The 26,568-nt window shown below is 41.3% G+C and overlaps 1 protein-coding gene across 2 annotated transcripts in view; it reads right to left on the bottom strand.

Annotated features, from left to right (window-relative positions):
* Positions 1-26,568, bottom strand: part of letm1 (leucine zipper-EF-hand containing transmembrane protein 1) — an 87,797-nt gene that overhangs the window by 25,864 nt on the left and 35,365 nt on the right. For both annotated transcript variants that reach the window (XM_072575327.1, XM_072575336.1), the window contains exons 4-8: positions 21,535-21,678; positions 19,509-19,646; positions 15,651-15,854; positions 8,498-8,617; positions 7,405-7,536 (exon numbers count right to left, since the gene is read on the bottom strand). In XM_072575327.1, coding sequence (XP_072431428.1) covers positions 7,405-7,536; positions 8,498-8,617; positions 15,651-15,854; positions 19,509-19,646; positions 21,535-21,678 — 738 coding nt within the window. The remainder of the gene's footprint in view (positions 1-7,404; positions 7,537-8,497; positions 8,618-15,650; positions 15,855-19,508; positions 19,647-21,534; positions 21,679-26,568) is intronic.

Below are 26,568 nucleotides of genomic sequence, written 5' to 3'. Positions count from 1 at the left end.
TTCTAACTGTACCGATTGGGCTGATTATACAAAATGACAAAATACTTCAATTACAACATCGAGCTGTCTTAATACTGCTAAGTGTTTGAACATATCACCTCCACATGATTGCAAACAAAATGATAGCATTCCATCTCATAAGACATGGGAGCATAAATTAGGCCATTCAGCCCATCAAGACTGCTCTACCATTCAACCCTATTTTTCTGCTTTCTCCCCATAATCTTTAATCCCCTTGGTAATCAAAAACTTCTGACTTAAGTATACTCGATGACCTGGCCTCCACAGCCTTCTGTGGCAATGAATTCCAGAGATTCACCACTCAGAACTTCAGAAGCAATCATCCCAACACCCACAAATGGAGTTGCATCAAGACATCATTTCAACGAGTTTCATCACATGGCAGCACTCAAGAACTACAAAATGCAGAAGAAAAATGTCCATACAGTGTTTTCAAGAAAAACGGGTACCCAATAAATACAATTTGCCAATTTCTCAGAAACAAACCCAAACAAGCACAGACAATGCAACCAAAAATGATAGCCATATTACCTTACATCAAAGACATATCAGAAATTACTTCTAGACTACTCAGACCCCTTGGCATCATGGTAGCCCACAAACCTACCAATACACTTAAACCTAAAGGATCCATTAGATACCACCAGCAAAACTACCATCATTTACAAGATACCATGCAAAAACACCGCATCGGACAAACTAGCAGGAAACTTGCCACCAGGATACAACTGGCCACCAAAAGACACGACCCATTATCACTAGTTTCTATACATCACAGACAAAGAAGGACACTACTTGAACTGGGACAACACACAGATCCTCAGACAGGTGAAACAAAGACACGCACAGGAATTCTTAAAGGCAGGACATTCTAACAATAACTCCATCAATAAACACACCGATTTAGATCCTATCCACCTTCCCTTGAAAAATGGAACCGGAAATGACATCACCCACCTTAAGAAACCAAGACCTATAGAGAGAGAGGTGGGACATATCACCAGCACTTCACCAAAGACCCTCATTTGATGATGTCGCCTAGTATAGTGATGAAACGTTTGAAAACAAACTTTTAGCTCAGCGAGCTAACTCACATACTTATCATCAACCTGAGCTACAAATCTTCTCAAAAATGACTATTCAAATAATATTACAACACACAAACACTTAACTGAAATGTTTTTGAAATATTTAGAAAGATTTTACAAACATTTCATGTGTCAGCCATGGCTTCAGCATTCACGTGTGACAGAAGACTCAGAAACCCCTCTCCCTCCTTAGATCTGAGCACATTCAACAAAAACATTTGATCAAAACTTTATTTTGTTTCTTGACACTCTCGCAAAACAGAGGGACACATCCAAACCAAATCAGCCTTCTACCTATATTCACAATACAGTAAAATTAAAACCTTTAAAGACTCTAAATAGTTACTCCATTGGTTCCTAACCAGTTTTTTTGAATAAACAATCTCAGACTTTATTTACTAAACATACAATAACTTTTGCCTGCTTTTTCTAATTAAAGTGTTATGACACCCTTGGAATAGATACGACTTGAACCTAGGCCTCCCGGCCGGAGGTAGAGACACAACCACTATGCCACAAGAGAATTTCAGCAGAGAAAAAAAACATTGCATTATCTAATCTTATTCATATCTATGCTTTAACCAGAAATGTCTGTTACTTGGTTATTTTTCTGGAAACGTCAATCAAGGTCAATCTGATTTAGTTCAATTAGATAAAGGCAACAACACATCTTGCTCAGTTTTGTACTCTTTCGGCTTCTGAGAGCTGCGAAGAGAGATTAGTCAAAAAGCTTTCAAATCTTCATGCTGCATCAGCAGCAGCCAAAACCTTCTTCCAGAGAGAGAAAAAAAAAAGTGTTTAAAAATAAAACAACTCCAACTCTGGCTCCACCCTGATCGTCTTTTCCCAAGGCCTCAATTATCAATCACAATTTGTCATCTTTTCTAGATCTGTCAGAACCAAATTCCTAGTTACTGACCTTGTTAATAACCAACTTGTGCTATTTGTTTAAATACAAGGCTTTTCCTGGGGTCACTGTTAATCGAGAATCAGCCTGCACTTAATCCCTAGGCCTGGCCTCACAAAAAAAAGTTCATTTAGTCTGTTCCTTGCCTTTTGCCACAAGCTGTTACCCAAGCCCACAAGTCACCTTCAGCTCCAGATTCCTGTTCCTAGCTCTCAGTTACAAAGCAAGATTGATAAAACAATAGTAATTATAAAATCAGCACAGGTTCCAACAGTCTACATGCAGAATACTGTTGAGGCATGAACTCACATTTTAAATCCAATTATTGAAATTAACTTTGAGTATAGCAACGGATAAACAGGTCAACATTCAGGAATGTGGTAGTTACTCAAGTAGCTTCATTTGCAGATTTGAATGAACAATTTCTCCTCTGCAATGATTAAAATATAACTGTAATAGGCTTAAACACAAAACTCAGATACATTTTCTGACTAAAGTAGTTTATCAGCAGTTGGGTGAATCACGAAGATATGCTACATATGCTACAATTACACTTAATACATTGCATGGAATTTTAAACATACAAATAATCCAACAGGACAAAAAGCAACATGAGCTGCATGGGTGTAAAATTGACTAATGGACAGAAAACAGAGGAGTGATGAACAATTGTTTTGCAGGTTGTGTGCAAGAATATAGTAGTGCTTCAGAGGGTCAGGAATCAGAATGCTCTTTTTTATAGACATCTCACACACGTGGTGCAGAACCCGGATGACATTTCCAAAAGACAAACAGCTGGCTTGCTGTTATACTCAACATGTCACTAGGCGGATTAAAACCCCATTCCTCCAAAAGATGTCTGAACAGTTTTATTAAAAATTCCTAAAGTCGATTAATTCGAATTCTTGTGTTACAATGGTAATTAGGTTACTTACAGTGTGGAAACAGGCCCTTCAGCCCAACAAGTCCACACCGCCCCGCCGAAGCACAACCCACCCATACCCCTACATCTACCCCTTACCTAACACTACAGGCAATTTAGCATGGCCAATTCACCTGACCTGCACATCTTTGGACTGTGGGAGGAAACCGGAGCACCCGGAGGAAACCCACGCAGACACGGGGAGAATGTGCAAACTCCACACAGTCAGTCGCCTGAGGCGGGAATTGAACCCAGGTCTCTGGTGCTGTGAGGCAGCAGTGCTAACCACTGTGCCACCGTGCCGCCCTATCTGTAATCTCCCTATCTGTGGGCTAGAAAATCTAGTTCAAGTCCAACTTATCCCATAGGCATGTCGTAAACATGCCTGAACAAAATAATATGCAATTTAGTCATCAACCATCATTATTGGAGCAATTGGCAAAGTTCCAAAAGTTTTAAAAAAATTTTCCTTATTCGTCCACAGACAGGCATCACTGACGAAGTCAGTGCTCATTGCCAATCCCTAATTGCCAGAGAAGGCAGTGGCAAGCTACCTTCTGGAACTGCTGGAACCCACTGGGGTGGGATGGGAGGGGCAAGAGAAAGGGTGGTGAGGCATGATGCAGTTCAAAAGGGAGTTTCAGGAAATTTTACCAAGCCACTGTGAATGAATACTGGTACAGTTCCAATTCATGACAGCATGGGGCTGGGAGGGGAACTTGCTGGTCGCGATGTTCCCATTCATTTCCTGTCATTTTCTTCCTCCTCGACAGTTGGAGATTGCAAGCTTGTTATTTGAAATTATATACACTTGCATCGATAGTATTAATGACTTGGACTTCATGAAGAGGGGACAATGTAGTAGTTTGGTGATAATATAAAAGACACAGATCTAACAGATAGTCAGGATGGCAGCAACAGACTTCAGGACTGCATTGACAGACATTACAGAAAAAAAAATCCTGCAGAGAAATGGAACGTGTTGGAATTTAGGAGGGAGAATGAGAAGCAGCTAAATTTTTTTTAATATTTAAAAGGGACGGAGACTTCAAAGGCAAGGTGATCACCGGCATGGTGGCACAGTGGTTAGCACTGCTGCCTCACAGCACCAGATAGCAGAGTTCAATTCCCGCTTCAGGCGACTGTCTGTGTGGAGTTTGCATGTTCTCCCCCCGTCTGCGTGGGTTTCCTCCGGGTGCTCCGGTTTCCTCCCACAGTCCAAAGATGAGCAGGTTAGGTGAATCGGCTATGCTAAATTGCCCGTAGAGTTGGGCGAAGGGGTAAATGTAGGGGTCTGGGTGGGTTGCGCTTCGACGTGTCAGTGTGGATTGGTTGGGCGGAAGGACCTGTTTTCACACTCTAAGTAATCTAATCTAGTTCTTAGCACGTCCTTAATAGACTATTTCAGAGCACAATTAAGCATGAGCCAAATTTCTCCAACGTGGCGTCACATGAAGGCCAGACAGAATAAGGATTGCTAACTTCCTTTCCTAAAGTGCATTAAATAATTAGATAAGCCTTTACAGCTATCAATAAATGCTTCATTGTCACCACTGATGACTAGCTTTATATCTGAGATTCATTAACTTAACAAATTCTACCAATTGCCATGGTGGGATTTGAATCCATGTCCCCAGAGAATTAGCCTGGGTCTCTAGATTACTCTTTCAGCAATATTACCAGTACCATCTAAATTCAAATGATAAAATGATACAAAGAAATACACCGTTGGGTTTCGGTAAAGAAGTCATTGAAGGTAGTGGGAAAAGTTTGCAAAGACAACAGAGATCCTTCATTTTTAAAATCATGGCAGCAAAAGCAAAAGTAAGAAAGTGATGTGAAACCTTTACTAAAAAGACTATACTGAATTACATGGCCAACTCGGACTTTAAAATGGTAAAAATATCAAAGCAAAGGTGCAAAGGAACTTCACTAGAATTATACCAGAGTTGAAATACTTTAGTCGTGTGGAAACAATGGAGAAACTGGGATTTTTCTCCTTAAAAGTCTAAAAAGAGTGCAGAGAGATTAGATAGGGTGCTCAAAATCACGTCAGGTTGTAACAGAGTAAATAAGGAGAAATTGTTTCCAGTGGCAAAATGATCAGTAACAAGAGGACTCCAATTTAAGGTCACTGGTAAAAAAACAAGAGACAAGAGGAGGAAAGAATTGAATGGAATTGCACCACATGTGTGACATGTATATAAAAAAAGCATTCTGATTCCTGACCCTACGAAGCACTACTATATGCTTGCACAGAATCTGCAAAACAACTGTTCATCACTCCTCTGCTTTCTGTCCATTAGCCAATTTTACACCCATGCAGCTAATGTTGCTTTTAATCCTGTTGGATTATTTGCATGGAATTTGAAACAACCTACAATGTATTAAATGCTACGATAGCATAGAAGATTGCACAGAGTCATCAGTTGGGGTAATGGAAGTAAAATCAATAATTTCCAGAAAACAACTTCGATTAATATCCAAGGGGAACACTAACAAAACTGTAGGGAAACTGTACAGGAGGGACTAACTAGATACCCTCTTTCAAACCATGAGCGCAGGTACAATGGATTGAATATCAGTCATGGGTTTTATTTTTGGTTTTTAGTGTATGGAATGCAGGTCAAGAAGTGGCTGTCAATTGAACATCACCATTATTGGTTAAAGAAAATTTAAAAGACTTAGAATCCCTACAGTGCGGAAAGAGGCCATTCGGCCCAATACGTCCACACCGACCTCCGAGAAGCAACCCATCCAGACCAATTCCCCTACATTTACCCTGACTAATGCAGCTAACCCTGAACACGAGGGGCAATTTAGTATGACCAATGCAGCTAAACAGCACATGTTTGGATTTGAAAAGCACATTCAAGATGAAGTTTCAGGTCTCTGTATTTTTCAAACACAATTTCAAATTAAAAAAAAGGAATCTTTTGGAAGGGCCAGAGGATTGACTTGTGCATTTCTATTATGCAGATTAAGCTTGTCTGAACAGGATTAAAAAGGGTCAATATATACTTGAAATAGTTCAATGATGGGGGACATAGCAAACAAATATTCTGCATCAGTGTTTATAGATGTTTACTGTGGAGAAGGACATGGAAGATATAGAATGTGGGGAAATAGATGGTGACATCTTGAAAAATGTCCATATTACAGAGGAGGAAGTGCTGGATTTTTTGAAATGCATAAAAGTGGATAAATCCTCAGGACATGATCAGATGTACCAGAGAACTGTGTGGAAAGCTAGAGAAATGATTACTGGACCTCTTGCTGAGATATTTGTATCATCGAGAGTCACAGGTGAGGTGCCGGAAGACTTGAGGTTGGCTAATGTGGTGCCACTGTTTAAGCAGGGTGGTGAGGAAAAGCCAGGGAACTATAGACCGGTGAGCTGGATGTCGGTGGTGGGTAATTTGTTGGAGGGAATCCTGAGGAACAGGATGTACATGCATTTGGAAAGGCAAGGACTGATTAAGGATAGTCAACACGGCTTTGTGCGTGAGAAATCATGTCTTACAAACTTGATTGAGTTTTTTGAAGTAGTACCAAAGAGGATTGATGAGGGCAGAGCGGTAGATGTGATCTATATAGACTTCAGTAAGGCATTCGACAAGGTTCCTCATGGGAGACTGGTTAGCAAGGTTAGATCTCATGGAATTCAGGGAGAACCAGCCATTTGGAGACAGAGGGTGATGGTGGAGGGTTGATTTTCAGACTGGAGGCCTGTGATCAGTGGTGTGCCACAAGGATTGGTGCTAGGTCCACTGTTTTTCATCATTTGTAAACCTCTATAAGATCATCCCTCAGCCTCCAACACTCCAGGGAAAACAGCCCCAGCCTTTTCAGCCTCTCCCGCCTCTCCCTATAGCTCAAATCCTCCAACCCTGGCAACATCCTTGTAAACCTTTTCTGAATCCTTTCAAGTTTCACAACATCCTTCTGATAGGAAGGAGACCAGAACTGCATACAATATTCCAAAAGCAGCTGAACCAACGTCTTGAACAGCCGCAACATGACCTCCCTAATCCTGCACTTTATACCTCATTCTGGCTTTTCTATGCTCTTCCTTTGCACCACAGTTTGATATTTCACAGCCTGTTTTTTGAGAGCTTTTCCTTTCATAGAAATCATAGAATCCCTATAGTGTGGAAAGAGACCATTTGGCCTAGTAAGTCCATACTAACCCTCCAAAGAGTAACCACTCAGACCCATAACTTATCATCCTACATTTACCCCTGTCTAACTTACATATCCCTGAACACAATGGGAAATTTACCATGGCCAATTCACTGAACAGAGCACCTGACATTAGTAACAGCCAAAAACATAACACTGCACAATATGATGATTAAAATGTAATTGCGTCCAACACATTTTAAGCACAAAAACAAAGAATACTTAAAGATTTAGTCTTAAACAATTGCTTAAATATGCAGTTCTAACATGGGCAAATCACTTACCACACTATCTGGCAACGTCTGTAAAGTTGTTGTAAGCTGATCAGCAGGTGAAAGGGTATCTGGAAGGAACATAGCCCTGGACAAAAGCAAGAGTGATGTTGGAATCTGCTGGTTCAGATGGAGCTCCAACCACTGCAAGAAAAAGACAGCAGGCTTTAGTTGAAACACAAGAATATTTTAAGCAGAATAAACCAACACACTCGTGTGTTCGTTGGTACACTTCTCAACGAAATACTTCAAAAGCATCTAACCTCAGAGTAAAAATTCAACAATTAAAGCGTGGTATAATATTGACTTCTTGGACTTCAAAATTTACTTACTACTCAGATAAAAGGCCACTTTTTTGTGCATGTTCAAATTCATTTTTACTGATAGGGGTGCTAGTAGCTTTTAAAATTATTGCCAGCAAATTGTGTCCACATAACTGACACACTGACAGTATGAAAATTTACAACATTCTTTATGTGGGTGCCAGATTAAAAAAACGTAAGCTGAAAATCAATATAGAATGGGTTAGTGTTAAAGTATGTGCAGAGCTCTTTGCTCCATTAATTTCTCAGGTGAACCTCTGAGCTACAGTTCGATTCTGAACAGGCACAGGGAGAAAGGGGCTTACTCTTAAGGATAATCTAACTTCTAAGAATTATTTCTGAGTAAATTTGCCAAATACTTGTTTGATGATTCTTTCACAACCATTTTTCTCCAAGTCCAGTTCCCTTCTGTAAATCTCACGCAGCATATTTTTAAAATGTATTCCTTTAGCTTCCTTATTATGCTTATGGTCCTCATAGACCTCTTCAATTACTCATAGCTTCCCAAGATAGTTGTAACTTCATCCTTTATGAAAATTGTACTGTAGATAACTGGCACAAGTGCATGAAAGAAAAACATTCTCAACATTTACTCAGTTACTATTCAGGATTGATGTATAGGATTTCCCTTCAAGAAACTGGGGTGTAACTGTGACAGTGAAATCCATGCTTAGATAAAGTTCGCATTGCTAATTTTTGGTTACTTTGTCACAATACAGTCTTGGGTTACAGGTCATGGCACTATTACTGATAATTAAAAATAATAGCAATGATTTGCCTACTTGCTTAAGTTGCTCTTGTAAGCGCGCTTCAGTCACCCCTAGTGCTCTCATTCCCCGGGTCCGGCAAGCTGCCTGCAGCTCATTTACATTCAGTGTATTTACACCTTCTGTTGCAATCAACTGTAGGCAAAACAGATTGAGATTTTCCAGTTTAAACAAACCATCCATAAGCGAGCAAAACAAATCCAACTGAACTGCAACATAAAGTTAAATCAACAGAGAATGGGCAGAGGTGTTAGAATAAAGTTCGTCAACCTGAAAAAGTAACATCGTCTCCACAGACGCCACCCGAGCAGCTGACTATTTGCCAATATTTGATTTACAACCACAATATTAATTTATGATATGTACTGGGATGGATGGTTCCCCAAGCAAGAATGCCTTAGGCTTATGAGTAGGAGAGAGATAGCCAGAAAGTAAATCCTCAGATGAATGCTCACATGTTTGAAAATATGAATTATATTTAAATTGAGAACATAGATTTATGATTGTTCTATTCAAATAAAATCTGGATCCTGGACTACTTTAATTTGAGAAGTCGTCCATCAAGGTGAAGATAATGCACAGAAGTCAATTAATTAAAGTTCAGTTTCATAAAGTATGTTTTATTTTGTTTGATAAAACAAGTGAGGATTCAAAATGCATTCTGTTTAATGGTCGCCAGTGTGCGACACCTACATACCACTTGACCCACGAGTGACTGCTCTCCTGCACTTAGCTTTATATCACAGAACATGAACATGCAGCCTTTTAAAAGGACAAAAAAAGCAAGCTCACATCAAACCAAGTCTTTTACATGTCAACAGTATACCTCCCTTACCCTTAACCAATGAGCAAAGATGATATTCTAAACTACTCTATTAACGAGAAATCTTAAAAATGACAGCTTAATGTTCCAGGATACAAATGCTACAGGAAGGATAGAAATGGAAGCAAGATAGGAGGGAGAGTGGCGTTTTTGATAAGGGATAGCATTACAGCTGTGCTGAGGGAGGATATTTCCAGAAATACATCCAGGGAAGTTATCTGGGTGGAACTGAGAAATAAGAAAGGGATGATCACCTTATTGGGATTGTATTATAGACCCCCTAATAGTCAGAGAATTTGAGAAACAAACTTGTAAGGAGATCCCTATTATTCTTACAGATAGCTGAGTAGTTATGGTAGGGGATTTTAACTTGCCAAACATCGACTGGGAATGCCATAGTGTTAAAGGTTTAGATGGAGAGGAATTTGTTAAATGTGTATAAGACAATTTTCTGATTCAGTATGTGGATGTACCTACGAGAGAAGGTGCAAAACTTGACCTACTATTGGGAAATAAGGCAGGACAGGTGACTGTGTCAGTGGGGGAGCACTTTGGGGCCAGCAACCATAATTCTATTCATTTTAAAATAGTGATGGAAAAGGATAGACCAGATCTAAAAGTTAAAGTTCTAAATTGAAGAAAGGCCAATTTTGACGGTATTAGGCAAGAACTTCCAAAAGCTGATTGGGGGCAGATGTTTGCAGGTGAAGGGACAGCTGGAAAATGGGAAGCCTTCAAAAATGCGATAATGGGAATCCAGAGAAAGTATATTCCTGTCAGGGTGAAAGGGAAGGCTGGTAGGTATAGGAAATGCTGGATGACTAAAGCAATTGAGGGTTTGGTCAAGACAAAGAAGGAAGCATATGTAAGGTATAGACAGGATAGATTGAGTGAATCCTTAGAAGAGTACAAAGGCAGTAGGAGCGAAAACAGGAGACCCAAAAGGGGACATGAGAGAGCTTTGGCAAATAGAATTAAGGAGAAGCCAAAGGGTTTTTATAAATATATCAAGGACAAAAAAGGGTAACTAGGGAGGGAATAGGGCCCCTCAAAGATCAGCAAGGCGGCCTTTGTGTGGAGCCACAGAAAATGGGAGAGATACTAAACGAGTATTGTGCATCAGTATTTACTGTGGAAAAGGATATGGAAGATATAGACTGTAGGGAAATAGATGGTGACACCCTGCAAATGTTCATATTACAGAGGAGCAAGTGCTGGATGTCTCGAAATGCCTAAAAGTGGATAAATCCCCAGGACCTGATCAGGTGTATCCCAGAACTCTGTGGAAAGCAAGAGAAGTGATCGCTAGGCCTCTTGCCAAGATACTTGTATCATCGATCGGCACAGGTGAGGTGCAGGATGGCTGGGGATTGGCTAACATGGTGCCACTGTTTAAGAAGGGTGGTAAGGACAAGCCAGGGAACTGGGCAAGTTGTTGGAGGGAATTCTGAATGACAGGACGTACATGTATTTGGAAAGGCAAGGACTGATTCGGGATAGACTACATGGCTTTGTGTGTGGGAAATCATGTCTCACAAACTTGATTGAGTTTTTTGAAGTAACAAAGAGGATTGATGAGGGTAGAGCAGTAGATGTGATCGATATGGACTTCAGTAAGGCGTTTGTCAAGGTTCCCCATGGGAGATTAGCAAGGTTAGATCTCACGGTATACAGGGAGAACGAGCCATTTGGATACAGAACTGGCTCAAAAAGTAGAAGACAGAGGGTGGTGGTGGAGGGTTGTTTCTCAGACTGGAGGCCTGTGACCAGTGGAGTGCCAAAAGGATTGGTGCTAGATCCTCTTCTTTTTGTCATTTACATAAATCATTTGGATGTGAGCATAAGAGGTACAGTTAGCAAGTTTGCAGATGACACCAAAACGGGAGGTGTAGTGGACAGCAAAGAGGGTTACCTCAGATTACAACAGGATCTTGATCAGATGGGTCAGTGGGCTGAGAAGCTGCAGATGGAGTTTAATTCAGATAAATGAGAGGTGTGGCATTTTGGGAACGTAAATCTTAGCAGGACTTATAGACTTAATGTCTAGATTAGAGAGGTGCTGGAAAAGCACAGCAGTTCAGGCAGCATCCAAGGAGCAGTAAAATCGACGTTTCAGGCAAAGGCCCTTCATCAGGAATAAAGGCAGAGAGCCTGAAGGGTAGAGAGATAATGGAGAGGACGGTGGGAGGGCAACGGATGTGGTCTCTCTACATTGGGGAGACTGGACGCCTCCTAGCAGAGCACCTTAGGGAACATCTCTGGGACACCCGCACCAATCAACCACACCGCCCCGTGGCCCAACATTTCAACTCCCCCTCCCACTCTGCCGAGGACATGGAGGTCCTGGGCCTCCTTCACCGCCGCTCCCTCACCACCAGACGCCTGGAGGAAGAACGCCTCATCTTCCGCCTCGGAACACTTCAACCCCAGGGCATCAATGTGGACTTCAATAGCTTCCTCATTTCCCCTTCCCCCACCTCATCCTAGTTCCAAACTTCCAGCTCAGTAACTGTCCCCTTGACTTGTCCGGACTTGTCCTACCTGCCTATCTTCTTTTCCACCTATCCACTCCACCCTCTCCTCCTTGACATATCACCTCCATCCCCTCCCCCACTCACCCATTGTACTCTATGCTACTCTCTCCCCACCCCCACCCTCCTCTAGCTTATCTCTCCACGCTTCAGGCTCACGGCCTTTATTCCTGATGAAGGGCTTTTGCCCGAAACGTCGATTACGAAGCTACTTGGATGCTGCCTGAACTGCTATGCTCTTCCAGCACCACTAATCCAGAATCTGGTTTCCAGCATCTGCAGTCATTGTTTTTACCTCATTCTTTGCTCCCTGTCATGTTCAAGGTTGATCCAGTGATCTATAAATCTGAATCCTTGCCCCCTGCATCAGTTCTTTAGCCACGCATTCACCTGCCATATCCTTCTGTTCTTACCCTCACTAGCATGTGGCACTGGCACATGCTGAACTCTAACTGACGTATGGAGAGGGACGAAACTGGCCCACAGGTTCTAAATTGGGTCAAGGGAAATTTTGATACAATTACACAGCAGCTTGCAGGGGTTGATTGGAGTGGTTTGTTTGTAGGCAAAGACACCTCCGGCAAGAGGAAGGCCTTTAAAAAAGTGAGATAACTAGAGTTCAAGGTCTATATGCTCCTGTGAGGGTGAAAGGCAAGACTGACAGGTTTCGGGACGACGAGAGATATTGAGGCTTTGACCAGAAAAAAAAATAGGAGATATGGCTCAGGTGCAGCGAATCCCTTGAGGTATATTGGGGATATAAGAGTTTACTGAAGGAATTCAGGAGGATAAAAATGGAGCACAAAATAGCCTTGGCTGAAAAGATTACGGTGAATCTAAAGAGGTTCGTTAATTATATTAAAGGAAAGACAGAATAGGACGCCTCATGGACCAAAGTGTACATGTATCTATAGAACCGCGGGAGATGGGCAAGGTCCTCGATGAATATTTCTCTTCTCTGTTTAGCATGGAGAAAGACAAGACGACTTTGAAACTTGGGGAAGTGGTCATACCTCAGGGACAGAGCTGAAAATGTGTTGCTGGAAAAGCGCAGCAGGTCAGGCAGCATCCAAGGAGCAGGAGAATCTACTTTTCGGGCATGTGCCCTTCAGGAAGGGCTCATGCCCGAAAGGTCGATTCTCCTGCTCCTTGGATGCTGCCTGACTTGCTGCGCTTCTCCAGCAACACATTTTCAGCTCTGATCTCCAACATCTGCAGTCCTCACTTTCTCCATATCTGCACCACAGTAGAGGTGGTGATGGATGGGTTAGAAAGTATTAAGGTGGATAAAGCTCCTGGCCCTGACCAGATATATCCAAGAATACTGCAAAGGCGAGAGAAGAAATTGTGGGGTCCTGGCTGATATTTTTGCATCATCGTTAGCCACGGATGAGGTCCCAGAAGACTGGAGGATAGTGAATGGTGTGCCCCTATTCCAGAAGGGTTGCAAAGAAAAACCTGGGAACTATAGACCAGTAAGCCTCACGTCTGTGGTTGGTAAGTTACTTGAGAAGATTCTGAGGGATAAGATATACATGCATTTTGAAAGACAGGGTTTGATTAGGATAGTCAGCATGGTTTTGTGCGTGGTGAGATCATGCCTCACAAATTTGTTAGAATTCTTTGATGAAAGGGTTCAGAAAAGATTTACAAGGATGTTGCCAGGGTTGGAGGATCAGAGCTACAGGGAGAGGCTGAACAGGCTGGGGCTGTTTTCCCGGAGCGTCGGAGGCTGAGGGGTGACCTTATAGAGGCTTACAAAATTATGAGGGGCATGGATAGGATAAATAGACAAAGTCTTTTCCCTGGGGTCGAGGAGTCCAGAACTTGAGGGCATGGGTTTAGGACGAGAGGGGAAAGATATAAAAGAGACCTAAGGGGCAACTTTTTCACACAGAGGGTGGTACATGTATGGAATGAGCTGCCAGAGGATGTGGTGGAGGCTGGTACAATTGCAACATTTAAGAGGCATTTGGATGGATATATAAATAGGAAGGGTTTGGAGGGATATGGGCCGGGTGCTGGCAGGTGGGACGAGATTGGGTTGGGATATCTGGTCGGCATGGACGGGTTGGACTGAAGGGTCTGTTTCCATGCTGTACATCTCTATGACTTAGAGTCATAACTCTAAGTGACCAGGAAGGTTGATGAGGGCAGGGCAGTAGGTGTAGTCTCTGTGGATGTCAATAAGGCCTTTGATAATGTTCCATATGCTTTGGAAGGTTAGATCAATGGAATCGAGGGGGAGCTGGCAAATTCGATACACAATTGATGGCAGGAAGCAGTGGGTTATAGTGGAAGGATGCTTGTCAGCCTGGACGCCTGTGATTAGCAGAGTGCCTCAGGAGTCGGTGCTGGGCCCATTGCTATTTGTTATCAATATCAATGATTTTGATGAGTATGTAGAAGACATGATTAGTAAGTTTTGAGATGACACGAAATAGGAGGTATGATGGACCGTGAGGAAGGTTATCAGAAATTGCAGCAGGACCTTCATCAGCTGTGGGAACTGAGCTGAGAAATGGCGATTGGAGTTTAATATAGATTAGTGTGAGGTCGTGCATTTTGGAAAGTCAAGTCAAGGTAGGAGTTTCTTGGTGAATGGTCGGGCCTTAAGGAGTGTAGAGGGACAGAGGAACTTTGGAGTTCAAGTGCACAGTTTTCTCAATATGGACTCACAGGTAGACATGGCAGTAAAGAAGTCTTTTGGCACGCTGGCCTTCATCAGTCAGGGAGTTTAAAAGTTTACAAGTTATATTGCAGTTGTATAGGACGTTGGTGAAGCTGCAATTGAAATATTATGTTCAGGTTTGGTCACCTTGTTAGAGGAAGGAAGTTATTAAACTGGAAAGATTTTGCATAACAAATTTACAAGGATATTGCCAGGACTCAAAGGTCTGAGTTATAGGGAGAAGTTGGACAAACTGGGACTTGTTTCTTTCGAGCAGAGGAGACGGAGGAGGGATCTCACAGAAGTGTATAAGATCATGAGAGGCATAGATAGGATGAACGCACTCAGTCTTTTTCTGCATTGGGGAATCGAGGAGTACAGGGTATTAGTTTGAGGTTAGATGGGAAAGAATAAAAGGGAACCTGAGGAGCAACTTTTTTTAAAAAAACAGAGGTTGGCATGCATGTGGAATGAGCTGCCAGTGGAAGCGGTTGAGGCAGTTGGCATTTGAACAATATGTGGATACGAAAAGTTTAGAAGGATACAGGCCAAGTGCAGGGAGATGAAGTTAGCATTGATAGACATTTTTGGTTGGCATGGTCCAGCTTGGGCCAATGGGTCTGTCTCTGTGCTATCGGACTTTATGTCTTTAATCACTACTTTGCGTATTGCAGCTACTGAGTTAATCACGCCTGGTTCTTCTGGCTTGTCATACAAGGATGATAGATTGAAGACAGAATAATTTCAAACCACAGAACAAAACAAGAGACCTGTGCTCAGTCAACTCGTGTCACAAACAAGCATTTCAACATAGGCAAGATGCGAATCACTGATTTTGTACTTGTTTGAATAAAGCTAATAATACTGTGAAATGTGTGAAATCTCATTTATTCCTGGAATGGCTCTTGCAGCTATCATAGCAATTGGCTCTCAGACTGGCTGTCTCACCTCCTCCCAGAATAATAAATTGAAGTGAAACACAAGGTTTTACAGAGATTAACTGAATAAATTCAAACAAATTAACTATTGACTGATTTAATGAGCTGTAGGATTGAGTATTTTAATTTCTACAATACATTCTCTCAATGTCAATGGATCATCTCTGGTCAGACTTTTCTTTTCTCTACATTATACAATTGTTACCTGGTCATCAGCACGGATGCTGCGCAGCTTCATGATCAGTTGAAACCGTAGAAAATTATTGGTTCCTATTGACTGCAGCTCCAACAGTTTACAAAGTGCTACCAGCTGTGGTCGAGTTAAGTTATCCAGTGTTAACTCATCTTCAAACAATTTAGAGAAACGCATGATCTCCTCATTACTCGGTCGCTCTCCAGAATCTCGAACCTAAACAGAACAATATTACCTTCAAGCAGTGTCACCATTTAAAAGATGATTATAAAAGTAATCAAGTCAATCTTCCAAAGAAGCATTTTCTTTGATAGCAAACCAGGAAAGTTGAAAGAACTTAATCCCTTCAGGGGAAGGAGATGTTGATGACCTATGTCAGAATCATCAACAGCATCTTCCTGATTTCCAGATTTAAACCTGCACTTGGAAGAGAGAAGTTGCTAAACAAAAAAAAGTGCAGAGGGGTATTGACAAATGCTGACAATAATACCATCATGGCTACCACAAAATCGAGGCTGAGCTCTCTGGTGTGCATTTACAGCAATGATGCTGTGCATTTACAGCATTTGGATTTATTTTTCATTGGCTTAAATCATATAGCATTTATAGCCCATCCCTAACTGTCCTGCAAAATAGTGATGAGTCACGTGTGTGAACTTCTCCAATCCATGTGATGAAGGACTTTTCATGCCTTTGCGTAGATAATCCAGAATTTTCAGCCACAAATATTGAAGGAATTGCAACATTTTAAGGAAGATTGGTGGGCACCTTGGAATGGAACTTGGGGCACTGATGTTCTCATAGACATGCTGTCTTGGTTCTTCTAGACTGCAAAAGATAATAGATTTGGGAGGTGCTGTTGCATAAGTCTTAAAGAGTTCCTGCGGTGCATTTTGCCAGATGACAAAGTTCAAATCAGAAGTGGCCAACATTAAGGTGGCCCTTTGGTACATTAGAGTATGTCGACAGTCAAAACAACCACCTAACTATGCTAATCCCATGTGCCATCACTTGGCTTAGAGCCTTGCATGGCTTGGCATTACAAGTGCACATTTAAATATTATGCAGAAGGGATGAGGGTAAATATTTTTTCACCTCCAGGGTAATGGGAATCTGAACTCCCTGCATGTCACAAATCCTAATGAGGATTTGTGCCTCTACAAATCTGACATGCAGGGAGTTCAGATTCCCATTCCCCTAGAGGTGAAAAAACATTTCCTCACATCCCCTCTGAACCTCCTGTCCTTCAATTTAAATCTACGCTGAGTCATTGATCCCTCCAACAAAGGGAAACATTCCTTCCTGTATTTTCTTATTATGCCCTCAATATAAGGGGCAACATTTTCACATTGGCCGTGATGTGATTATGGAATAAGCTGCCAGAGGAAGTGTTGAAGGCGGGTACAACTACAACAATTAAAAGCCATCTGGGATGGGTATATCAATCGGAAGGGTTCACAGGGACATGGGCCAAGTGTTGGCAAATGGGACTAGATTATTTAGAATATCTGGACAGCATCGATGAGTTGGACTGAAGGGTCTGTTTGCATGCTATAATTCTCTATGACTCTAAGTGTATCAATCCTGCCCTCATTTCTCTAGCTTCCATAGCCTTCTTCGTAGCAAACAATAACGCAAAGTACTCATTCAGTATCTCCCCCACCTCCTGCGGTTTCACACATGGATTGCCTTAAAGAGCCCCATTCTCTCCCTGGTTACTCTTTTAACCTTAATGTATTTGCAGAATCCCTTTGGCAAATAAGGTTGTGGAGAATCCAAAGGTGTCTCATATCCCCTTTTTGCCCTCCTGATTCCCTTGTAAGTATACTCCTCCTGCCTTTATACTCTTCTACTCTATCTCTCCTGGCTATACCTGGTATATGTTTCTTTCTTTTTCAATTGCCCTAGTCATCTGGCATTTCCAACATAGACTAGCCTTGCCTTCACACTAACAGGAACACACACTCTGGATTTTTGTTATCTCATTTTTGAAGACTTTCCACCTCCCAGCTGTCACTTTACCTGGGAATATCCGCCGCCCAATCAATTTATGAAAGTTCTTGCCTAATGCCATCAAAATTTGCCTTGCTCCAATTTAGAACTTTAACTTTTAGGTCTGGTCTATTCTTTTCTATCACTATTTTAAAACTAATAGAATTATGATCACTTTCCCCAAAGTGATCCCCCCACTGACACCTCAGTCGCTTGCCCTGTTTTATTTAGTAAGAGAAGGTCAAGTTTTGTACCTTCTCTAGTAGGTATGTACATAAACTGAATCAGAACATTTTCTTGTACACACAAATTCCTCTCCATCCAAGCCCTTAACTCCAAGACAGTCCCAGTCTATGTTCAGAAAGTTAAAATCCCCTATCGTTACCATTCTGTTATTGTTCAAGATAACCAAGATCTCGTTACAAATTTGTTTCCCGCTAAGGCAGGATCTATAGTACAATTCCAATAAGGCGATTACCCCTTTCTTATTTCCCAGTTCCACCCGAATAATTCCACTGGATGTATTCCCAGGAATACTCTCCCAAAGTACAGCTGTAATGTTATTCCTAATCAAAAGCACCAGTCCTCCTCTTTTGTCCTCCTTTCTCTCCTTCCTGTCGCATTCATGCCCTGGAACATTAAGCTGCCAGCCCAGTCTTTCTCTGAGCCAAGTTTCTGGAATTGCTACGATATCCCAGTCCCACATTCCCAACCGTGTCCAGAGTTCATCTGCCTTACCTATCAGGCCTTTCACATTGAAATAGAATGCAGTTTAATTTACCAGTCCTACCTCGTTCTCTCCTTTGTTCCTGCCTGTCCTGATTGTTTGACTCACTCCTTTGCTCAACTGCACCAGTCTCTGACTGATCTGTTTTCTAACTATCTCCCAAGCTTAGCAACAGTAAATGTCACTTGATAGCACTGTCTGCATACCTTCCATCATTTAGTAGGGGATTGGTTAAAAGGGTAGTATTTTGGCAGATTGGTTTTGTTCTTCTCAAAATGACAGAAAATGTGTCTAATATTCCACATCATCATGCTGATACCAGTGTTAAGCGGTCTTGTAGCACAGTGCTAGTTTTCTGTTTAACCAGAACCATGTGGTAGCTGCAGCACCATAGCCTCCCCACATTTAAAGATTCCACCATGCATCTTTGGCACGAGCAAGCACCATCCTTGTATCAGGCCACATGGGTATAAATTGTTTGAAATATACGTCTACTACTTAAGCATGAACAACCACCAGTTGGGTGAGGTGCAAAGGCACTGCTATATTAGCATTTTCAACATGTTAATTAATGCGTGCATCTAAAAATTAATTCCCCGAAATTACAGGTGAAACAAGCTGCTTGTAGGAGGAAGTAAGTATCACAGATTAGGAATAATTAAATTTGCTTCAAACTTCTTGGATGAACTTTATTTCCCTCCAAGCATGTATGTCCACAGATTAAAAATGATCAAATGTGAATCCACCAAAGCAGAAAATGTTAGAGCCTTTATACTTGGCAGACCTGTCTCACTCCTGCAGCCAGTGAATAAGGCTGGGATATAACTTCATGGGCATCAATAGCCCTCAATCAACATTCTCTAGACAGCAAGTATGAGCAGCAAAATTTTCACATTATCAAATTCAGTCCCGTAAATGCAAATACATACTTTTACCTTCTGATAACAATTAATGGATACTAAATCAAAAGGATGAGCACTAATCGAAGGTGATTGAGATCAATCACCGTCTGCTGTCTCAGAACTAAAGCTTGTGTTTAAATAAAACACAGAAACAAAAGTCAATACTAAAAATAAAAGACAACTGTCATTTTCACTTGCGCATTCAATATTGGCAACAAACCAGAAGTGCAGCTGAAGTCTAAATTTTACCTTCTGAAAGAAAGTAGAAAAGTCTTTCGTAACATCACCCTTAGCTGCTTTATTTCTTAGAGCAATCTCTTCAATTGTATCTTGAAGAAATTTTGCCATTTCAAGCTTCACTCTCAGCTCCTTTTTCAACCTTTCTTCCTAATGGAAATGAATACTCATTAGCTTTCAAAAACATTAGATGTTTCAAAATAATACATTTCCAGTATTCGTATCCAATACAATTTTATAAACTGCTTAACAGGTTTCAATAAATACTTAATTTGTTCTACTCAAGTTCAAGTGAGCCATTTACTAGTTTTCACCAACTTAGAACAATTTCTATTTTGGTCTATCAAGGGGGAGGAGATGTGTCTTAGCCAATGTATCATTGAACAAGCAGGAGGCTGGAAGAGCACAGAAAGCCAGACAGCATCAGGTGGTGGAGAGGACCAATGTTTCAGGTATAAGCCTTTGCCTCAGACTTGTATTATAGTGATACAGCTGCAGTGTAAAATATCACTACTAATTCTGTTGCACAATGGAAGAAAAACATTTGATACGTGGATGGCAGCAGAAAATAGTGAATATTTGAAGTCTAATGTATCAGGCAAAACGAGGAACTTATAAATACTTGTCAATTTATTCTGCAGAACATAAAAAAGTTGGTATATTCTGTCTGTATTGAACAAATTTAACTAACTTAGCTTGGTAAAAAGCTGAAGTTTGGAGTGAATCGGAGCAGGGAGAAGACAAGAGGATAGATAGCCAGGCTGCTCTCAATTACTAAGTGACCGAGGTACAATTGGATGAGAATTAGCGATCATAGCCCAGTGCTGAAATAACAGGCCATTAATTTGTCAGTCAAGATTCACATAGGGTTAGCATTTGGGAAAGGTGAAAGTAGGCTGTTTACAATGTCAAGGAAGAAAAGAACAATATTTTGATTATTAGAGGGTGAATATTTTTTTAAAAACTAATGTATCAAGTACCTTTTTAGGCAAAATTTTGGTTTGTAAACATGTTCCCTTTTGATCAGATTCCCGACAGTGTGAAAACAGGCCCTTCGGCCCAACAAGTCCACATCAACCCTACAAAGAGTAACCCACCCAGTCCCATTTTGATCTGACTAATGCACCTGACACTACGGGCAATTTAGCATGGCCAATTCACCTAACCTGCACATCTTTGGACTGTGGGAGGAAACCCACACAGACACGGGGAGTATGTGCAAGCTCCACACAATCACCCAAGGCTGGAATCAAACCTGGGACCCTGGCGCTGTGAGGCTGCAGTGATAACAACTGAGCCACCTTGCTGCCCTGTTAATCTATTAATTCCTATTAATCTATTGATTCTTGTTAATTTATTTGCAAGTGTTTAACTAATGGCCTTTAAAACAGTTTACGACCTTCGCAGCACATAATAAATTTTCTGAAGTGAAAACATTGGAAAAAATTTGAACACACCTCAAGCTTAATTTTGAGGCTCATTTTTAAAACTTCATTGGCACAAATAATGGAACAATTAGACAAAAGCTAGAACTTCCTAATTCAGATAACACCTGCCTTAAATTATGTGTGACACAAACATACTTGCAGAATTTTTGGATCAAGTGCTGCAGGTTTGTAACAATTGAGAGTAAACCAAACATAGTCCAACTTGAGCAGTTAACACCATGCAAAATTTGACACGTGGTGCCTTAGAATATTAAAATACACTACAACCTCTCCAGTGAGGAAATCTATAGGTTGGATACACTAGGACAGAAGCGTTTTGAGTATACCTGTGCATTATATGAGAGCACTGAGAGGGGAGTAACATAAATATTTGGGAGATAAATGAATGCTTACGTATAATGTCTTAATAATGTTTTAGGCTTCATACAAAGATAAATATCCATGCTTTGCTCTGGTTCACAGACTGGGTATTAGACATTCTAATGTAATATCATTAATCTAGAAATATCCTAAAGTGACTTCAGTCCCAGGCATTCCAGACTGGAGAGATTACAAGTGCATGCTAAAACACATTGTCGATACATACTCACCTTCTTCGATTTGGTCTCAAAGGTTGAAGGAAGCATGTTAGGGAAAAGTTTAAGGACAACAGGAAGAAGAAACTCCATGAATGGAACAATGATGAAAACTAGGAATGGCACCAGGCGAAAGAGATCAGCACATGTCCTCAGAAACTGTTAAGGAGATTTAAAAAAAAAGTTAAAATTCAAAAGCATTTCCTTTAATTTCACTTAAAAATGTTTGACAATTAATGACAGCGATAAGCAGATTTGTCTGATTAAAACTTGAACTTATAGACTGTTCCATGAGGAAAATTATATGAGGGTGAATTTACTGGACCAGTCATTCAGAAGTTTCTGACAATAAAAATGAACCAATGCTTGTCGTGGGAAAACACAAGTCATACAGTCCATTAGGTCAATGCCATTTCTTTGTTCCAGTTATTTAAATTAATCCCACTCCTTTGACCTTTCACTGGCACTTGAAAATTCTCTCCAAGAAATTGTCCAATTCATTTCCAAATGATAATATGATGGCTATTCCCACAAATAAAAATGTAGGCCATTCATCAAGTGTTTTGTGCCAACCAATGAGATCAGGACTGTTCTGATGATCTTCAAGTCCACTTACCTGCCTTTTCCCCACAATCTAGATTCGCTGATTAAAAATCTGCCTATCTCAAGTTTGAATATACATAACAGCCCAGCTTCAACAGCCCTCTGTGGTAAAGAATTCCAGAGATTTACTACCCTCCAAACAAATTCCTCCTCAATCTGTAAAGCCTTACACCCTCTGGTTGTAGATACTGTCAAAAGGAGAAACAGCCTCTCCTCCAAGTCAATAAGATAAACAGTAAATTAATGAGGGCTCACCACCAAACCAACATGCCCCCCACGGTCATCAAATTCTTGCCAAAACAGGATTGAAACCCAGGTTTCCAATACATTACCTGGGTCTACAGATTAACAATCCACCGATAGTCATGACTCTATAGTCCTACTGAGATTAATTGTTTAAATTTTCACCACCATTCACTGCTTTATCTGGCAGGACTGCAAAACTTAGATCTTCTCCATTGGTTGTTGGCTTGCTTTTCCCAAATCACTGTTTCTATTATTTGGTATACATGAAATAAAATGAAGTGTGTCATATTCCCATCGTAGCTCACCACAAACACACTACATTTTCAAATGCACCTGGTGCTGCTTCTGGGATGGCTTCCAGCACTCTTAATTAAGCCAGGTTTCATCCCTGGTTTAGTGAAGCAAAACACTACAACTTCAGATACAGAGGGAATAATATGCTGATTATGATTTCCCAAAATTCACTAGACTGAGGAACAGTCTTAACAGATTGTATTTAGCAAATGTGGGGAGCTGTGGGAGGGTTTGGGGAAGAGGGGGAGAGGAAACTATGGGCCAGTTAGCCTAATATCTATCGTCAGATGTGTTGGAATGAATTGCAAGTATGACTTCGCAATATACAGAGGAACCTGCATTATCCCAACGAGATGGGCTGGCAGTATTTCATCCCATAATTGATTATTCGGTTAATTGATTCAATGCCTCTCGTCTACGGTCGGAGGTTTCTGAAGTTTACTTTGTCCTTGCTCTGCCTGCTTTGCTCCCCCTTCTGTCTCAGGATTTGTTTCTGATCAGACACACACTTGTGTTTAAGGGACGTACAGCAATGCTGAAACCCCAGGCCATCCCTGTCACCACCAAACTCCACCCCCCCCACCCTCCCGCTCCCTCTTCTTTCCCTCCCCTCTCCCCCAGCAGCCAGACTGGACACCAACAGCAGGACAGCTGCTGCCTTTGAGGGGGTGAATCTCAATAGTATATACACACACATACACACACCTTTTTAACGTCAACCTTTATATAAGTTCCACCTTTACCCTCTCCAGGACAATGATGGAGAGATTATCTGGGGAAAAGGGTCCTTAGGGTACACTCTTGTGTAGAACTCCAGGGAAAGCATTGGGGAGAGAGAAAGAGAGGGAGGGCGGTCAGTCATTTGGTGCTTGGGCTGCCATCAATGTCCAGGAGTGTTCTCGGCAGCATTTCAAAAAGCCAAATTTATTTTTAATTATTGTAAACAAAAGACGTGATCAATGTTGAAAACATCGTTTTGATGTAATGTTTCTATCGGGACCTTGAGATCATCTTCGGATAATCCGAAAGTCAGATAATTTATATTCGGATAACCAAGGTTTCTCTGTTCTTAGGAAATCGATGATTCTGCAAATGCTTCATTCAAAAATCTAAAGACCTATCTCTAGCAAAACCATAAAACACACATTTCCCAATGTAAGGGAAAGTTACTCATGACATTCTGGATTGTTTTTATTCATTCTTTCAAAATAAAATGCTGAGCTTAAGTTAATAAACACAAAGGATATTCTGACTAGAATGTCACTGTTTAACAAGAGCATCTGGTAAGTAGTGACGCAACACGTTCATTTTCACCATTGTTCTCTTCTTCATCAGCAACTCATGAGCAGGCCAGAAGCAAAACAACTGATCATACACTAACTCATGGCACGGAACATACTGGAGTTAGAGAATTTTTTGTTTTATTAATTAACCTGGAGCACAGAAATCATAATATAAATTATTGAATTACCATATATTCTGGCTTGTGCATTCCAATCCACCATGTCTACAATGCGCTTCGAAGAAACATGATCATTTGTACAGATACTGTTGTGGAATTTGCAACAAGATTACTCAAACAATCAACCACAAATGATGATGATTTTGGGTTCAGAAGTTGCTTAGAAATTTTAAAGCTTCACTGTGGAGCTCATGACCACGCTTTCACTGCAGTGTTATGACCACTAACTTTCAAAATACAACCTTGCACAGTAAGTAGCAACTTCAAAATAAGTTTTCCAATTTCACAACATCAGAGAAATGTAGTTTTTGCATATGTCCATCCCAAGCAGCTACATGTAGCACATTGCACTCTATGGCTGTTTCCAAGTACACAACCTAAACAAATATCAACTAAACACGGAAGACCATCTGAAAGACACTGTCTGCCCAAAACGTGCTCATCTTCCAATGCAAGAAATTGCCCTCAATGGAGTTTTACAGACTGGCACATTCCAAAGTTTGCTCGATGCGGAGTGAAGGACGAAAGCTTAAGGTAGCCACTGCAGATGTGCAAAAGGGAAAATTTGCTACTGCAGCTCTTGTCTCCCTTGAGGCTAGAAACTGGAGCACTCATTGGGCAACATGCTTTACAAGGAATGGGTCTGCAAGTCAAAAAGTATTGAGAACATATTGAAACATTTTTCTGAGTGCAATGTTGTGCTTTGGGGAAAATGTCATATCTACTGCACTGAAATTTTCACCGGTTGGGGAGTCCAGGAATAAGCAAACATGAATCCCATTTCTGTGGGAAAGACTTTTACATGCAAAGGGTGGTTGATTTTTTTAACTGTCTTCCACAAACAATAGTTTATGCGCAATCAATTACTATTAGAAACCAAATGGAGATTAATATATTTACAGGAGATAAATAATTTTAAGGATGTAGGGCAAAGGAGAATCAAGGGATTTGGATTACAGATCAGAAGCTAGCTCAATGAGAATGCGAAATGAGAACTTTGAGGAGCTGGGATACAGGCTTGAACAGATCAAGATTGAAGAAGTTTATGTGCTGGAAATTTTGGCAAACATTAAAATTGATAAGTCCCCAGGATCAGACCAGATTTATCCTAGGTTGCTCCGGGAAGCGAAAAAGAAGGTTGCTAAGCTGCTGGCAAAGATCTTCACCACCTCACTCTTCATGGGAGTTGTACTGGAGGATTGGAAGGAAGCGAATGTGGTTTCTCTTTTCAAGAGCACAATAGGGAAATTCCTGGCAATTACAGACCAGTCAGTCTTACGTCTGTGGTCAGCAAGATTTTGGAAAGAATTCTGAGGGATAGGATTTACGACTATTTGGAAAAGCATAGCATGATTAAAGGCAGTCAGCACAGCTTTGTGAGGAGCAGGTCATGCCTCACAAAATCTTATTGAGTTCTTTGAGGAGGTGACAAGTCATCGAAGGTCGAGCAGTGGATGTTGAATGGACTTCAGCAAGGCATTTGATAAGGTTCCCCATGGTAGGCTCATTCACAATGTCAGAGATATGGGATACAGGGAGATTTGGCGATCTGGATTCAGAATTGGTTGGCTGACAGAAGGCAGAGAGTGGTTGTAGATGGAAAGTATGCTGCTGGGAAGTCAGTAATGAGTGGGGCTTTGTTCTTGGGCTTCTGCTCTTTGTAGTTTTTATACATGACTTGGATGAGGTAGAGGGGTGGACGAGTAAATTTGCAGATGACAAATGTTGGAGGTGCTGTTGATTGTATCGAGGGCTATTGCAGGCTGCAGAGCTGGGCTGATAAATGGCAGATGGAATTCAACCTGGATAAATGCAAAGTGATGCATTTTGGAAGGTAGAACTCAAATGCTGAATATAGGATTAAAGACAGGATTCTTGGCAGTGTGGAGGAACAGAAGGATCTTGGTGTTCAAGTACATAGATCAATCAAGGTTGCCACCCAAGTGGATAGGGTTGTTAAGAAAGCATATGGTGTTTTGGCTTTCATTAACAGGGGGATCCAGTTTCAGAGCTGTGTGATTTTGCTACAGTTCTACAACTCCCTGGTGAGACCACACTTGCAATATTGTGTCCAGTTCTGGTCACCCTACTATAGGAAATATACAGAGGCTTTGGAGAGAGAGTGAAAAGAAGCTTGGGAGAAGATTTGTAGCTCGGGTGCTCGTTGTTGTGGTTCTGTTCACCGAGCTGGGAATTTGTCTTGCAAACGTTTCGTCCCCTGTCAAGGTGACATCCTCAGTGCTTGGGAGCCTCCTGTGAAGCGCTTCTGTGCTGTTTCCTCCGGCATTTATAGTGGCCTGTCTCTGCCGCTTCCGGTTGTCAGTTCCAGCTGTCCGCTGTAGTGGCCGGTATATTGGGTCCAGGTCGATGTGTTTGTTGATAGAGTCTGTGGATGAGTGCCATGCCTCTAGGAATTCCCTGGCTGTTCTCTGTTTGGCTTGCCC

Source organism: Chiloscyllium punctatum, chromosome 1, assembly GCF_047496795.1.
Source record: "Chiloscyllium punctatum isolate Juve2018m chromosome 1, sChiPun1.3, whole genome shotgun sequence".
In the NCBI taxonomy this organism is placed as follows: domain Eukaryota; kingdom Metazoa; phylum Chordata; class Chondrichthyes; order Orectolobiformes; family Hemiscylliidae; genus Chiloscyllium; species Chiloscyllium punctatum.
Note: the sequence above shows the minus strand (reverse complement) of the source record. Positions and strands in the feature narration are given on the sequence as shown.